Source organism: Urocitellus parryii, chromosome X (assembly GCF_045843805.1).
Source record: "Urocitellus parryii isolate mUroPar1 chromosome X, mUroPar1.hap1, whole genome shotgun sequence".
Classification (NCBI taxonomy): domain Eukaryota; kingdom Metazoa; phylum Chordata; class Mammalia; order Rodentia; family Sciuridae; genus Urocitellus; species Urocitellus parryii.
This window is the reverse complement of record NC_135547.1, coordinates 39710954-39727262: the sequence shown is the minus strand read 5'-3', so window position 1 is coordinate 39727262 and position 16309 is coordinate 39710954. Positions and strand designations below refer to the sequence as shown.

Below are 16309 nucleotides of genomic sequence, written 5' to 3'. Positions count from 1 at the left end.
CTGCCTCAACCGCCTGAGGCACTGAAATTACCGGCGTGTGCCGCCTTGCCCAGATTGCTGTGGTGTTTACATAACTTGAATTTGAATCTCAAGTAGTTTGTGACTTTAGATAGGATAATTACTTGTAGGCATAATATGATAATAAAATAGCATTTACCTCACAGTTACTATGAACAGTAAGTGAATATAGGTAAAAATACTTAGGGAAGTATTTTTGCATGTGGTCACTACTCAACCTTTAGGTTATTTAGTGGAATGACTAGCCATGGTGAGGAGGAACTGGATGAACTTTTCTTTTGGACATAGCGAGTGTAAAATCATTTAGTTACTAATTTTAGGCATACCATAGAGACACTACAGTTTGAGTCGATTCTTCGAGAAAGTTCCAGAACTCTAAACGGTTTTTTTTTTTTTTTTTAACCGGTCAGGTGCAGTATGTGCGCCTTTTTTCAAGCTCCACCCCTCTTTTCTAGGTTAAGAATCTAGTAGCCTTTCGTGGTGGTCGATCAGTGATCTTTGGCCCCGCCTCCTGGAGAAAGGAAGTCCCCCTAATTAGACGCTTTCGTTTCAGCTTAAGCCGGGGCGCGTGTTTAAAAATTGGGATACTTTTAATTTTAGTGTTCGAGACAAAGTGGATCCCCCCCCCCCCCACTTTTAAACGAAATCCAGCAAGGAAGTAAGGCAGATGGGAGGGCTCCGTCGGAACTGAAGTGAGGTAGGGCTTAAGGTTGGGACGTCGAAGCGCTTTTACAACGGACCTAGCTACTTCCGGGAGAGAATGGGCGGGTAGAAAATTGTGTGCGTTTGGCGGGTTTCGCTGCTTTCCTAAATATTTCCTCATTCTGCAGCCGAGCGAGGCAAACACGTGAGGACATAGTGACGCCGCCACAGCCGAAACATATTATCCAAGCTCCCCTAGGACCATGTCGATGGTGAGTGTGAGGGGTCCCGGCAGGACGCCTGGGCACCAGGCCTTGGGCTGCCGAGGGGAGGGACGTGAAGCCGGGTGCCGGCTGTTGATCACGTGTCAAATGGCGAATCAGGGTCTGGCCCGTTGGCCTCCGGGGCGGGACCCAATGTCTGCTGCCCGCCCCCCAAACCGCTCGTTTTCTTTCTGGTATCTGAAAGGACCTTGAGGTAGGGGAAGGGAAGGTGGATGTTCTGGTCTGTTGTTCATGGCTTACCGTGCCCTTTGTATTTTCTCCCGTTCTGAATCATTTTCGATCACCTGAAAAGGAAATGAAACTTGCGATTCATTATTTTTCACTCAAATAATAGTCCTAGCCCAGTAAATAGCTGAGGAAGGAGGTACTTAGTCCTTCACCCTCTTGCAAGAACCCCGTCAGCCTATCCGGTTTAATACTTCGTTTACAAACAGCGGTGAATGTTTAAGTAATGTGAGAAACTTTGTTAAGTGGAGCTGTCTAGTTTCTCAAGTAGTTCTTGAACCAGTTTTTTCATTGAGCAACTTTTGAGATTGGTCATACAAACGAACTCAGTCCTTTCCAAACTTATTCAGTCAACCCTCTCCCCAGCTTTAAGGCTCAAACTGTGTCATTTTAAGGTTAATGATTTATAAATTTCTGAGTCTTCCTTTCCTTAGTTGCCAAGCAAAGATTATGAATTTTTCTGCTTGAAGAGTTAAAAAAAAAATTTACTGAGCTGATTATGCCCTAAAAAACTTGACCTAAACATAGTGAAATTTTTAAAAATTGGAATCTTTTAAGCCCTAACTTTTAAAATGTCCAGATTTATGGGGAAGAACTTGAACTCTATATAAAAAACTACATAGTGGTGGAAATCATCAGCTTCTGTTTGTTTTGTGTTTTTGAGGGGTTGAATGGATGCTAATATAATTTTCTGTAATTTTTCCTGTAGGATTTTAAAATGTATGTAGATCAGGCATGTAGAGCTGCTGAGGAATTTGTTAATATTTACTATGAGACAATGGACAAAAGAAGAAGGGTAAGTGTAATACCACTTTATTAAAACACCAGGGTTTTTTTTAGAGAGAGAGAATTTTTTATTTATTTTTTAGTTTTCATTGGACACAGCATCTTTATTTTATTTTTATGTGATGCTGAGGATGGAACCCAGCACTCTGCACATGCCAGGCAAGCGCGTTACCGCTTGAGCCACATTCCCAGCCCAAATACCAGGTTTTTAAAAATTATTTTTAGTTATAGATGGACACAATATCTTTAATTTGTTTATTTTTTATGTGGTGCCGAGGATTGAACCCAGTGCCTCATACTGCTAAGCAAGCATTCTTACCATTGAGCCACAACCCCAGCCCCACCAGGTTTTTTTTTTTTTTTTTTGAGCCAGCTATTTATCTGACTTGCAGAAGTGATAACTATGGATGTGTTTAACACCAGTTGATTATGGAAAGATTGGTTTGGTAGTAATGATAGTTGGAATCTGGAATCATATCCTAGGTTTGCCTTTATTTCCAGGTCCTTGAATGAATTGCTAATTTCTCTTAAGCACATTTTATTTTTAGAGTAGTTAATAAGACTTAAATACTGCACTGCACTGAGGAGCCCAGCATATATTTACTTAATTATGTAACATTTTCTTAGTCCCATTGTTTAACCAGTATGGTAAAAGAAATATCAGTACTAGTGGAAGGATCTGTCTTTATAGGGATGTTTCCTTATTTAATATATTAATAGATAATTTCTACTTAAGACTCAACAACTACAGCTGGCACATAAAAGAGAATTCACATATTGTTAATGCTTCTACTTCAACAGACCTATCAGCGTTTTTATTTATTTATCACTGGGCTCTATGTCTACGTAATTATTTTAGTATGTGATCAAGTGAGTCTTACCTAAGTCTCTCATCAACATTAGAACTGTGCTTTATTTTTAAAGAGAACACTTTCTGGAGATACAAAACTTAATACCCTTTCTCTAAGATATGTTTTTAAAGGCGGAAGATAACAGATGATTCTGCCACTGATGTTTGGCAGTGGATGTGTATTATTCCATGTCATGAATGTTTTTTGTGTCTCACTGCTTTCAAAAATAGAGTAGTAATAAAAGGCAACATCTGTTGTCTTTTGACCTGTTAAATATTTTAATAAAGCAAATTATATGTCCCTTAACCCTAAAGAGGTTACTTGAGGTGTGGTGATGCATGCCTCTAATCCCAGGGTCTTGAGAGGCTGAGGCAGGAGGATCACAAGTTCAAAGCCAATCTTAGCAATTTAGCGACCCCTAAGCAACTAAGCAAGACCCTGTCTCAAAATTTAAAAAATAAATATAAAAAGGGTGGGGATGTGGCTCAGTGGTTAAGTGCCGCCCCTGGGTTCAGTCCTTGATACAAAAAAAAAAAAAGTGGTAATTCGAATTTTCCTTTGTGTGGACCCTTTTTTCACTTACCATTTCAATTATGAGCTCTACAAATGCTCATGATGCTTTTGAAATATTATGCTAATAGAGTAGTAGCAAAAGGAACTAATTTTTCCTTATACATACAAACACCAAATTATTATATATATATTATATATAACCACTAGGATTATAGTAGGGCTTAATTGGAACTTTGTTAATTCTCATTTAAAAAGGTACGGAAAATAATCTGAGCATGGTGGTGCACACCTGTAATCCCAGCAGCTCCAGAGGCTGAGGCAGGAAGATCATGAGTTCAAAGCCAGCCTCAGCAAAAATGAGGTACTAAGCAACTAGTGAGACCTTGTCTCTAAATAAAGTACAAAATAGGGCTGACGATGTGGCTCAGTGATCAAGTGACCCTGGGTTCAATCCCCAGTACCCACCCCCCCCCAAAAAAAAGGACAGAAAATAAAATTGGTTTGAGGCTGTATGTACTTAGAACTTGTGATCATTTAATTCATTTTAAAACAGAAAGCAAAACTGTAATACTCTGTGTTTGGATGCAAGGTTTTCTCATTATGACTGAAAAGGAAATATGAAAAATGTATTTATTGCATAATATAGAAATGATAGCATAATATTTAAGGCCAACTATAAAATGGACACTTAGCTCACATTGGTTTCTGGTGGCAATGGGGCAGAGGAAGTGGAGATGGAGGTATAGCTGTGAAAGTGTTTATATGCCATGCACAATCTTTTAATCCATTTCTAGAAAATGCTTACCTGAGGGGAAAAAAATCCCTTTTAAAACTTTTCTTTCTTTATAGGCACTTACCAGGCTGTATTTGGACAAGGCCACTTTAATATGGAATGGAAATGTTGTTACAGGGCTAGATGCCCTAAGTAATTTTTTCGAGATGTTGCCTTCTAGTGAGTTCCAGGTCAATATGTTAGATTGCCAACCAGTCCATGGTAAGATGATCTTTCAAAGTACTTCCTTTGTTTTCTTTAGTGGGCACTAAGCTTTTATACCAAAAGTGGCAAATAACTTAGTGGTAGAAATATTTACTTATTTGAGCAAGTTAAATATGAAAATTTCATCTTGGTCTTCCATTAGATGCTTCTCACTCCATAGAATCACTAATAGGTTTTGGTAGACTATGGAATTATGACCTATTGAAAGTTATATGAGAAATAGAGATTAAATATTATTTTTGTTAATGAAGTGTATTTCCAGAGATTTTATTTTTTTGGTACTGGGGGTTGGACTCAGGAGTCCTCTACCATTGAACCACATCCCCAGCTCTTTTTATTTGTGTCAAGGTCTCACTAACTTGCTGAGGCTGACCTAAAACTTCTGATCCTCTTGCCTCAACTTTCTGAGTTGCTGGGATTATAGGTGTACATCATCACACCCTGTTTCCAGAGAAAATTTATGCCATATCTCTAATGTGCTTCAGTATTTTACAACATATTCAAATTTCACGAAAATTTATTCTTTTATGTGAAAGGATGACTTTAAGCCAGAAAGAATTTGATTTAGAGTAAATTGATGCAGTTTATAATAATTACCTCTAGGTGGGGTCCTTAGTATCTTAAGTAGTTGTTTAGGGTGATTATTTTTCCTTTATAGTTGTTGAAGAATAACTTAAGTAAAATATCAATAAAGCTCTGTTAGAAAGCTAATGAAATATTAATATATACAGGAAGCAAATGGTCCTATAAGTTCTTTATTTTGAAACTTCAGATTACCCCCAAATCTTTCTAGATCAAAAGTAATTTTGATATTTTTGAAAATAGTATTTCATTTTCTGGATTTGAACATACATGTTCAAGATTATGCTTAAGGTAAAGAATGTTTATGGAAATTTCATTGTTAGATCATAAGCAATTGTAGCCTGAAAATTTGCCTATTTAGAGACAGAAACTAATCTCTTTCTTCTTTGTGTGTGGACAAAGAGCAAGCTACCCAGTCCCAGACTACAGTTCTTGTTGTGACCAGTGGAACTGTGAAGTTTGATGGAAACAAACAACATTACTTCAACCAGAACTTTCTGCTGACTGCTCAGTCCACTCCTAATAGCACCGTGTGGAAGATTGCTAGTGATTGCTTCCGTTTTCAAGATTGGGCTAGTAGTTAAAGGGGTAAAAGTCTATTGTTATTCTGCTATTTCATGAAGCAGAGGTCTGTGTGAATTGATTCATTTAATTAGAAAAACACTGTAAACTGGTTTGTGCTGAAACTAAGTTTCTTCAGTATTTTTTTATTCCTAGCAGCACCTTTTCTAGCAGCTGCCAGTTTGGATTGTTGCCCTTCAGAGCTTTAATGCTAGTTTTTGACATGCCTTATATACATTCCACTAATGACATTCTTAAAGTAATGTTAAACACATGATCTTGGTACTAACATACTCACTGTGAACCCAGCCTATCACAAAAATGGAATCCTTTTGTAATACTATCTGTGGAGTAGTAGCACAATATAACTCTGTGGGAGTAAGTGGGATTTTTTTTTTTTTGGGTTAATAGGTTGAATTTTTACTAAACCACATGCCTATTTTCAGTTAACACTGGTAATGCATTGCAATATACAGTAAGTTTATCAGTTCATAACCTACTATGATATATTAGAATTGCATGTGGAATATTTAATAGACTTTTTCGTGTTAAATTTTCTTATTTTGAGTTTTTATTTTATAAGTGAATTAATAACTAAATAGGTAAAAATGTTTTAAATTGACACTTGATTGTTGGGTGCATTTGGTGGATTAAGACTTCTTAAAAACATGTTGGCAGCTCCAGGTCTAGAAATTTTGGTAATGAGTGCTAGAAGAACTAATAGCTTTAATGGGAGAATGGGGAGTGAGAAATGTAGAAATATCCAAGGTTGAAGCTAAAAGTGAGGGGGGGGGTGTGACTAAATGGTAAAAGTTTTGTACTGGTTTACTACCTCCTAAAACTGAAACCTATTTTTAGGATTTAAATCACTAAGTTATTATGTATCCTTGCCAAATGTCATGAGTGTCACATTTGTTCTAAGAATGATTTTTAAGGTCTTTATACTTCACCTTATACTTGTCACCATCATGTATCTGTTTATTCAAAAACTTATGGGGGTTGAATGTCAGCAGTAAGCCTAATCTTGTAACAGGGTCTAGAAGGAAAGTTGGAAACAAAGCCATTGCTATCTCTTTGTGACACCCTTAACTAAGTCTTCCAGTGAATGTTAGGCCCAAAGATTCCTATGTATTACTCACCCCCATGTTTTGTGCTGTTAAAGTTAAAATTATTTGGTTTGTGATTCATTCTTCCATATGACGTTGGGCACATTTATTTTAAAACATGTTCCTGTTAACATGACTATCTCATTGCCTTTTTTGAGAGAAAAATAGAGAACAACAGATCTTCGTGATAAACTTCAAAAGAACAAATAGATTAATTTTATGTCTTGACTACTGAAGAGGAAAAGAATAACCTAGCTCTGGTTCTTGCTTATTGTTTTAAAATATTTGCAATTTATAATGTTTTAAAGCTAGATATGCCAGCTTTGTTTCTACATTGCAGCCAAGATTAATGTTTCTTATTACCTAATCTTAAAATCATTTACTTAAATCTTAAATTCATTTACTCACCCAAAGCTATACACTGTATTTCTGATATACTATCAAAATAGAATTAAACGAGAGAAGTGGGTGGAACTGACATTTAAACCACACCTTCTTTTAGTACTGATCAAAAATTGCACATTATTTCCTACTCAAAGGGAGTTTATTCTTATTTTGAACTGATTTTTTTAAACCGCAGCTCTAGCAGCAACAAAATGCCCAAATACTGCCCTTTCTCTTGTGAATAACAGTCGAAAATAAAAGTTGCATATAACTAGCAATAACTGAATTGAATGGTTGTGAATTGCTTTTTCCAAAATCTGTATAACTTTTAAATGGCTGGAACTGCTCTTATATGGACTAGACTATTTTTGACATGCTCATATTTTTATAACTTGAAAAATAAAATTTGCCTTGTGAAAAGTTTTCTCAAGCTTGTTTTAAGATGTTTTGATTTTTGTTTTTAAGGCTCCCAAACAGCTGGTTGCTTCTTTACAATATTAAGGATTTTCAGATTTAAAACTAGCATCAAAATGTTGAAAACAGTGGTTGACATCTGGGACTTTTTCTGTAGACTGCCTTATTCTTCCTCTTTTTCTGCATGTATTCACATTCCCAAGATCACCTGTTTGAGGTACTAGTGAAGACTGGTAAGAAGTGAGAAATCCTAGCCTTGAGAAACTAGCCAAAAGTTATATTCAGGAGGCAGTGAAATCAAAGTACAGATGAGTTCCACAAAAAATGTTTCCATTAAATTTAATTCTATGTTTTTATGGTGACAGACATTTTTTAGGAAGAATGAGAAGAGCCAATAACCATTAAAATCAAATATTTTCATGTCTTCAAAGATGCACATTTTTTTCACATTTTAACATCACTAAAAGACAAGTATAGGGCATTGTTGGAATTATGTCCCATGAAGGGTCTTGGAATCCAGCATAAATCTGGGATTGAGGCACATGTATCCTTAGATGGCTTTCAAATTTTTCCTGATTCACAATAATTCATATCTTTTACATCATAACCCAATATGCAGATGCATAAATAAACTGAGGAAAAAATGATTAAACGTGCAATGTATTCCTGGCTTTTTCTGTTAAATTCTATTTTTTTTTTTAAATGCTAGCCATAACCAGCTCAGTTGATGTTTAAAACTTTTATTTAACTGGTTGTACTAACACTTTGAAAAACAAAAAAAGCTGAGGAAGCTTATTTCAACTGGCATTTTTTTCTTAGGGATGTAGGGCCAGCTTCCAAAAAATGGTGCCATATGTTAGTGACATTACACTGACTTATAAGTTGTCAGAAATTTCTTTCTCAGGTTTGTCATAATCTGTTGATGGCCATAAAGTGCAGCATTGTATTCTTCCCATTCCTCCATTTGCACCAGAAGTTTAGTGCTAAGAAAGCAAATGTTTAAGTTAGTCTTTAGGCATAATCTGAGAATAGCATGAGGTAGTGAAAAGGAGTAGAAACAAAAGAACTTGTTCTATTTCTGATGCTCACTCAGAGAATAAAGGCATCTCATTAGAGCTGCTTTTGAACATGATTCAATATTGCATAAGCTATATTTCAATAAATTTTAAGTCAGTTTCACAGTTTTTTTCTTTTCCCGCCCTCCTTAAACACCCAAACACCTGCATATCAACATCTCTGGTTTGACAAAGTCTGTGGTGGTCTCTAAGGAGCAAATCCTGATCTCAGACCCTAAGAGATGTACTCTAAGCTCATTCTGCCCCTTACTACATTGTGACCTTAAGCAATTTGCTTACTCTGGGCTCCTGTTTTCATCTATTGAGTGGAGATATTTGCTCTGTTTGGCCTGCTAGGGAGTTGTGAGGATCAGATGAGACAACAGGTAAGTGCGTACCATGTGCTGCACAAATACAATGGTTATATTTTTGGCTTTGTGATTGACTTTCTCTAGTCCCCAAATTCATTCTTTTAGGGTAAAATTAATTGGTAGGGCTTACTGTCCACAATCAGACACTCATCCTTTCCACTGTCTTTAAAAGATGGTTATTTCAGCTCTATAAAATGTTTTGAATCAAAATGGATAAAGTTGGCTATGTTGCTGTAAAAAATAAGATTTGGGTCCTTGAAGGAATGATTAGCAATTTCTGACTACATTTTTTAAAGAAAAGGGTGGACTGATAAATTAATTCCACTTTTCTTGCTCAAGGGCAAGAAATCAACAAGAGAAGCCTGCAACATTTACCAAGTCCAGGTACCATGGTCCACCTTGGATCCCTGAGGTTCCAGAGGTGGCCAACATGCTCTTTGTTCCCTTGACACTTTTGACCCCATATCCCAGGCTTATGGCTCTTGAAAGAGTCTCAGGGAATGATTTCTTTAATTTGCTAATCTGTTCATTAGTAGGGCCCAGGATTCCCAGTGGTCTGGGCTCATCCTCAGAATTAACAATTAATTGACTTTAAAGTTTTCCAGAAATGTCAAGCCTGGGGGAAGGAGCCAGAGGAAAAATTAGCTGCAGGCAGAGGTAGGGGTTTGAAGAACATTTGGAAAGATGGTGCTTTCCAAACAACTGAAAATTAAAGGGGAGGAAGCAACAAGAGAAACCAGAAAAAACAGCTTTCCCTGAACAGGTAATTTATAATAACTCTGGAAGGGAAGGCATGGTGATAAAGGAAACCCTTGCACCTGAAAATCTCACGTTCAGGTGCATGTGTTTGTATACACACACACACACACACACACACATACACATGTAAAATATATATATATATATATATATATATATATACACACACACACACACACACACATACATACACACACACACACTCTCAAATCTCTGAGATGCCAATGACAAAACTTGGAACTAGAGGTCCTCCTACTTCCATGACCCTTTCTCCCATCTTTCTGGGGGCACTATATCTGTTATTCTTCCCACTTAGTAGCAGAAGCAGGACTCAGACCAGACCTTTCATATTCTTAATGTACAGTTCACAAGGGTAATAATACTACAATTGTTGTGTTGTAAATGGTTGAAGTCAAACCTGAGGGATGGTTAGCTGCCCATATATCAAGTATATACATGTATCTACTCATTGCACATCTTTGCAAGCAATTTTATTTCCTTAACTTCCCTGGCTGAAAGACTTCTAGAACCAAGTGTAAAAATGAAAAGCATGTTCAAGTGTATGTGTGTGTGTGTGTGTGTGTGTGTGTGTGTGTGTATCATATATATACACACACGCACGCACACACATACACACAGTCATCCCTGCATATCAGGAGAGAATTGGTTCTAAGACTCCCCCCATACCACCATCTGTGGATGCTCAAGTTTCTTACATAAAATGGCATCATTTTTGCATATCAACTGTGCACAAACTCCAGTATACTTTAAATCATCTCTAGAATACTTACAGCACCTAATACAATATAAATTCTATGTAAATAATTGTTATACTGTATTGTTCAGGGAAAATGACAAGAAAAAATGTCTGTAGTCAGTACAGAAGCAATTCTTTCTCTGAACATTTTCATCTGCAGTTGATGGAATCCCCAAATGTGAACCCATAGATACAGAAGGCCAAATGTGTAAGTAAATTAATGTAAAGCTTAGACAAATGTCTGGAAAAGAAATTACAATAGCACAAGGTTGGAGCCTCTCTCACCCCCACTGGAGCAAGCCCAAATTGTATATGCTGTCTTAGAAACATCATAAATAAGGTGATGCCTCACAGTCGTGCTGGTCTGCCTAAATACAGACATCCTGGTAATCATCTAGGTTTTTAAAGGGGTTTAGAGATGTGCCAGCTATAAACACTGCTCAATTCTCCCTTTAAGAAAGAGCTTACCTTTGAGCTTTAATTACAGGTAGCTGAGAGCCTCCATCTGCAGCACCTGAAGGCTCTGCTGCAGTATTTGAGCGCAGAGTCTGCTGCATGACTCTAGTAAATAACTGAGCACAGTGAGCGTGCTAAAACCCCGCCATTTCCATCCAGTGCAGGACTTCTCTGATGGACTATCTTTGCTCCACAAAACTCTGTGGACTGGCTGAGACTTCGTCAAGCCACATCACCACTTGCCTTATTCTGCTTTTATCCTTATTTCCTTTCACAAATGCTAGATAAACCTCAAGGTCTGAAGACTTTCCTGCCCACCCTTGCTTCCTCCCTCTTTTACTGGTGTTAATCCCTAATAAACCTCTTTGACTCATAAGTCCCATCTCCTATCTGTTTCATAAAGAATCAGAAATGACCCCAGGTTTTGTGTTGCCTATCCTTTGCTGAGTTGAAACACTGGTAAATTATGAAAGTTGTGACTTCTCAAGCAGATGTCCTACTACTAGCTTGCCTGACAATTATGAACATGTCCACAGGCAAGAGAAAAAAAGCAGGTGGCAAGGATTTATGTTAAAACCCCATGCCCAGGTGGCGGGAGAGGCTCTCCAGCCACTTGGACAGAAGGCTTGGGATCATGGCTAATTACATTTGGCCTTGTGAGGGCTGGAGTTGAAGAAGGAATGGAAAGACTGTCCATCCAGGCCTGTACTTAGGTTGTCCAGGCCTGGGAGTTGGAGATAGAGGATGTGGGGATGGTGAGGAGGATGCTGAGGAAATGGGAGTGTTTGGCCCAAGTGTCACTATTAATATACACTAAGAGGCCTGAGCATCCTGACATCTTAGCATCCTGGCAGAAAAATCTTCGTTTAACCAGTATTTTCTATACATGCTGGCCTACCAAAGATTTCTGTTTGTCCTTGCCTTCTGCCCCACCCTACCTCTTAATCTAACCTTTGTGTGCACTTGAACCACTGTACCAGTACAAAAATTATGAACCTGGTCTGAGGTCCCACAGAATTGCTAGAGCTTAAGGGGGATGTTTATGATCCTCCAAAGAAATTTTATGATTTTATTTATCTGGGAACAGGGAGCATAGCTTTCATCAGCTTCTCAAAGGAAATGATAATGCTAAAGAAATTAGGAGCTATTGGTTCAGGAAAATTGAGTCCATTTTTATGGAATAAGTAGGCAGATATTATTACTGGCACATAGTAGGTGCAAAAAAATTATTGTTATATGCATCAATGAATTAATGACTAGAAATGACTATAGGTAGCAAAGAATAATATAAGACAAAACATTTAGCATTATATCCGAAACATAATAAACATTCATTAAAAATCATTATTACATTGTCAATCTTTTGAACTAAAATCTAGTACTCTAGGGTGACTAAATAATAAGGTACTTAATGATTCTCTGGATATAATAATAATTTTCATTAAAATGCAATACTGAATGTCCTTGTACACATATTTTAAATATTATTACTTGCACATTATAATTAAATATAATAGTGTGGTTCATTTTGACATCATACATGCATGGAATATAATTTTCTCCATTTCAGTTCCCAGTGCTTCCTCTCTCCCTCCCCTCTTCCCTTCTCCTGTTCTCCTTCCTCTACTTTACTAGTCTTCCCTCTATAATTGGTGCTTTGTAGATATACATAAATATGAAAGTCACTGTTATATTCATATATATACATAGCATAATTTTTTCCATTTCATTTCTCAGTTTCTCCCTTTCCCTGAACCTCCTCCTTCTACCTCAATCCCCTTTCTCTATGCCACTGATCTCCCCTCTGATTTCCTGGGATCTACCACAACCATCCCCCTGGCTGTGATCTAGCTTCCGCATTAGAGAAAACATTTGACCCTTGACTTTCTGAGTCACTTATTTCATTTAGCATGCTGTTCTTCAGTTCCAACCATTTACCAGCAAATGCCATAAAATTTTATTTTTCTCTATGGCTGAGTAAAACTCTGTTGTGTATATATACCACATTTTCTTTATCTAGTCATCTGTTAATGGGCATCTGGGCTGGTTCCATAACTTAGCTATTGTGAATTTTGCCACTATAAACATTGATGTGCCTGTATACTTGAAAAACTTAACACCAAAAAAAAAAAAACAAAACAACCCAATCAATAAATGGTAAAAGATGTAAACAGACATCCCTCACAAGAAAAAGTACAAATGGCTAACAAACATGAAAAAGTATTCAACATCTTTAGCAATCAGGGAAATGCAAATCAAAACTACACTGAGAGTTCATCTCACTCCACTTAAAATGGCAATCATGAAGAACACAAATAATAATAAATGCTAGAGAGGATATGATGAAAATGTGTATTCATACACTGTTGGTAGGACTGCAAATTAGTACACCCACTCTGGAAATTCCTCAAAAGACTAGGAATGGAGCCACCATCTGACCCAGCTATACAACTCCTTGGTGTATATCCAAAAGATCTAAAATCAACATATTAAATTATACACATATTTCTGCATACATGTGTGAGCATAACTAAAGGATAAAGTTCTAGAAGTGCAATTGTTGGGTCAAAAGAAAAACACTTTTAATCTTGGTTAAATTTATCAAATTTCCCTCCAAATAGGCTTTACCAACTTATACTCTCACAAAAAGCATATGAGTACTCTTTTCCCATATCTTTATTCACATATTTTAATTTTAAAAGATTTGCCAAACTCATGAGTGAAAAAAATTGTTTTCGTTTGTATTTTTATGTTGCTAGTAAATATGATAATTCTAAAATTTATGCCTCTACTCATGACTTCCAAACTTGTGCTCAAAATCAACGGCCTATTAAAATATCTAATGGACAAATGTAAATCAATTTAACATGTTGAAAATAAATATCCAAATTTGGGAAAACTTTTTAAAAACAGAACTAAAATATGGACAACAATAAATGGTATTTGAGATATGAGGGAGTTAACATGACCAAACTGAGGGAGTTAACATGACTAAACTGAACTGATCTTATCCTCAAACCTGCTCAAAGCTCATGGTATCCAGCTCTTGAAAATGACAATTCCATTCTTCTAATGCTTAGGCCAAAAACCTGGAGCAATCCTCGACTCTGACATTTCTTTCACACCCACAGATTCAGACTACTTCTCACTACCTTCACAGGTATCGCCCTGGCCAAAGACACAATCATCTTTTGACTCCATTATTATTCAAACCTTCTACCAGATCTTCCTGTCTGCCCCTGCCACCAGTCTATTTGTTCTCCACTCAACAGCAAGAGGGATCCTTTGAAAACAGTCAAATTATGTTACTCCTCTACTCAGATTACCCCTCTCCAACCATGTTTTTGCATATTAATTTAAATGAATGTCAAAGTCCTTTCAATTGCCCATAATGTCCTCATGGTTCCCAGAGAGATCCCTAGTGTCTCCGACCTCATCATCTCATGTTCACCCCAGTCCAGTCACTTGACCTCTTTGCTGAATGTTGACTGTTGTAGGGAAGACACTCATTATGGTTTCTGCTCCTACCCATGATGCTGTTATACCAGATATCTTCCTTTATCCTTCAGGCCTCACCTGCTCAAATGTCATCTAATTAGAGCTGTGCCCTACCTGTCCTTTCTAAAATAGCTCTTCCCCCAACACTATCTATTCTCTTACTCTTCTTTATTTTATTATCGGCCATTTTTCATCACTGGTACATATCTGGTTTTTTTTTTTTTTTTTTTTTTTTTTTTTTGGTGATGGGGATTGAACCCTGGTGAGCATTACCACTGAGCCACACCCCCAGACATTTTTATTTATTTATTTATTTTGAGACAGGGTCTCACTAAGTTACTTAGGGCCTCACTAAATTGCTGAGGCTGGCTTTCAAGTTGAGGTCCTCTTGCCTCAGCCTCTTGAGCTATTGGGATTACAGACATGTGCCACTAAACCCAGCTATATCTTATTTTTTTTTTAATCACTTGTTCTCAATTATCCAAATATAAGTCTCAAGAAAGCAAGGACTTGGTATATTTTGTTTACTGAAAAATTTCCTACACATGTTACAGTGCTTGGCACATAGTAGCTACTCACTAAATATATGTTAAATGAATTAGTGACTGAATTTGAGCATTAATGAGTGTCATCATTTGTAGCGTGACATCATGCTCTTTACCTGTTTTTCCATTGAAGTTTCTTTGTCATTGATTATGAGAAACTGATGTACTCCATTTTTGAGAAACCAGCCTCTACCTCAGAGCAAAGCCTGTCCAAGGAAGGGGGAGTGACCCTTGTCCTTGGAAAAACCCACAGAGCACTCCTAAGCACATACCCACCCTGCTGAGTTGTTTGTCTATAAATAACAGGAGAGGTCTGAGGCACCAGGTGTCCCTGACTCAGTTAGGCTAGGTGAGGACCCATAGCAACCCCCTAGCAACCTCCAATCAGCATGAGACAGGGAAAATACCTGGGATGCCAGATGACCCCCAAGTAGTTTATGGTGGTTGATAACATGTTGGGAAACCATGTAGTTTAGCATGTACACCCCTTGTGGCCTAAACCAACCAGTTCAAACGAATCCCCCTATTGTACCAACCAGTCACCCCTACCCAACTTGTTCCCACCAGTGAATGTGCTAATCAATGTTAAGAGGTGTTGTTTGATTTTTCCCGCGGTATGGAATGATTTGCTGTGTGATGTTGTGACACATAGAGTATCCCCCCAAAACCTATAAAATCTCACCGAACAAAGGACCGGGACTCACTCCCTGGGACCACTGCATCGGGAACGATTGTGAGTCCAGGCTCGAGCTTGCAATAAAGACTCTTGTTGTGATTGCATCGGATTCGGCTCCTGGAGGTCTATTGGGGTCCCACGAATCTGGGCATTACAGTTCTCAGGTGTTTGGGCTCAGATGGAATCACATCAATATCTCTCTTGGTTCTCTTGCTTGCAGACAGATAGTGGTACTTCTCAGTTTTCATAATCATGTGAGCTGATCCCTGGAATAAATCCCCTCCTATATATCTCTGTATGTCCATGTTGGATGTGTGGGAGACTCCCCCTTCTCAGAGAATATCATGGAATCCCTTACCCCTCCCCCTCCTCTCCAAAGGGCGCCAAGCCGAGAGCACCAAATTCAAAGGTTTCCTCCACCAATCCCCACAGGACACAGTGTTAGCTTGCTGTTCCTGAGTCACCCTGCCAATCAGCACCTGCCATGTCCCCTAGGCAACCCTTCTTAAGCCCAAGCTTGTAAGCACACACTCCCTTCTCTCTTTGTCCTCTGCCCTCTTCATCTTCTTTCTCTCCTTTCTCTCTTTCTGTCCTCCTCCTCTTCTCTCTCTGCTCTCTGCCTCTCCTTTGGGCAGCCCCCCAATAAAATCTCTTGGTTGAATTTCCGTCTCCGGTGAGTCACTCGCCTTTCAAGTCCTATTGGTTTTGTTTCTCTGGAGGAACCTGATTAATACAGCCATGTAGATATTTTCTGTGTCTCATCTGGTAAAACTTGACACTTTTTCTGAGATTATTTTTATTAGGCATATAGTATAAGATAGAGACATAA

General features: G+C 37.8%; 1 protein-coding gene across 2 annotated transcripts; it reads left to right on the top strand.

Moving 5' to 3' along the window:
* Positions 1-787: 787 nt before the first annotated feature.
* On the top strand, positions 788-6715 carry Nxt2 (nuclear transport factor 2 like export factor 2). 2 transcript variants are annotated; one of them, XM_026396786.2, is made up of 4 exons: positions 788-932; positions 1879-1965; positions 4169-4313; positions 5301-6715. In XM_026396786.2, exons 1-4 carry the CDS (start codon positions 924-926, stop codon positions 5480-5482), a joined length of 423 nt encoding a protein of 140 aa, XP_026252571.1. In that variant the 5' UTR covers positions 788-923; the 3' UTR covers positions 5483-6715. The 2 variants fall into 2 exon arrangements, with proteins under 2 accessions (XP_026252571.1, XP_077649999.1); XM_077793873.1 differs by lacking the exon at positions 788-932 and adding an exon at positions 1100-1137.
* Positions 6716-16309: the final 9594 nt, after the last annotated feature.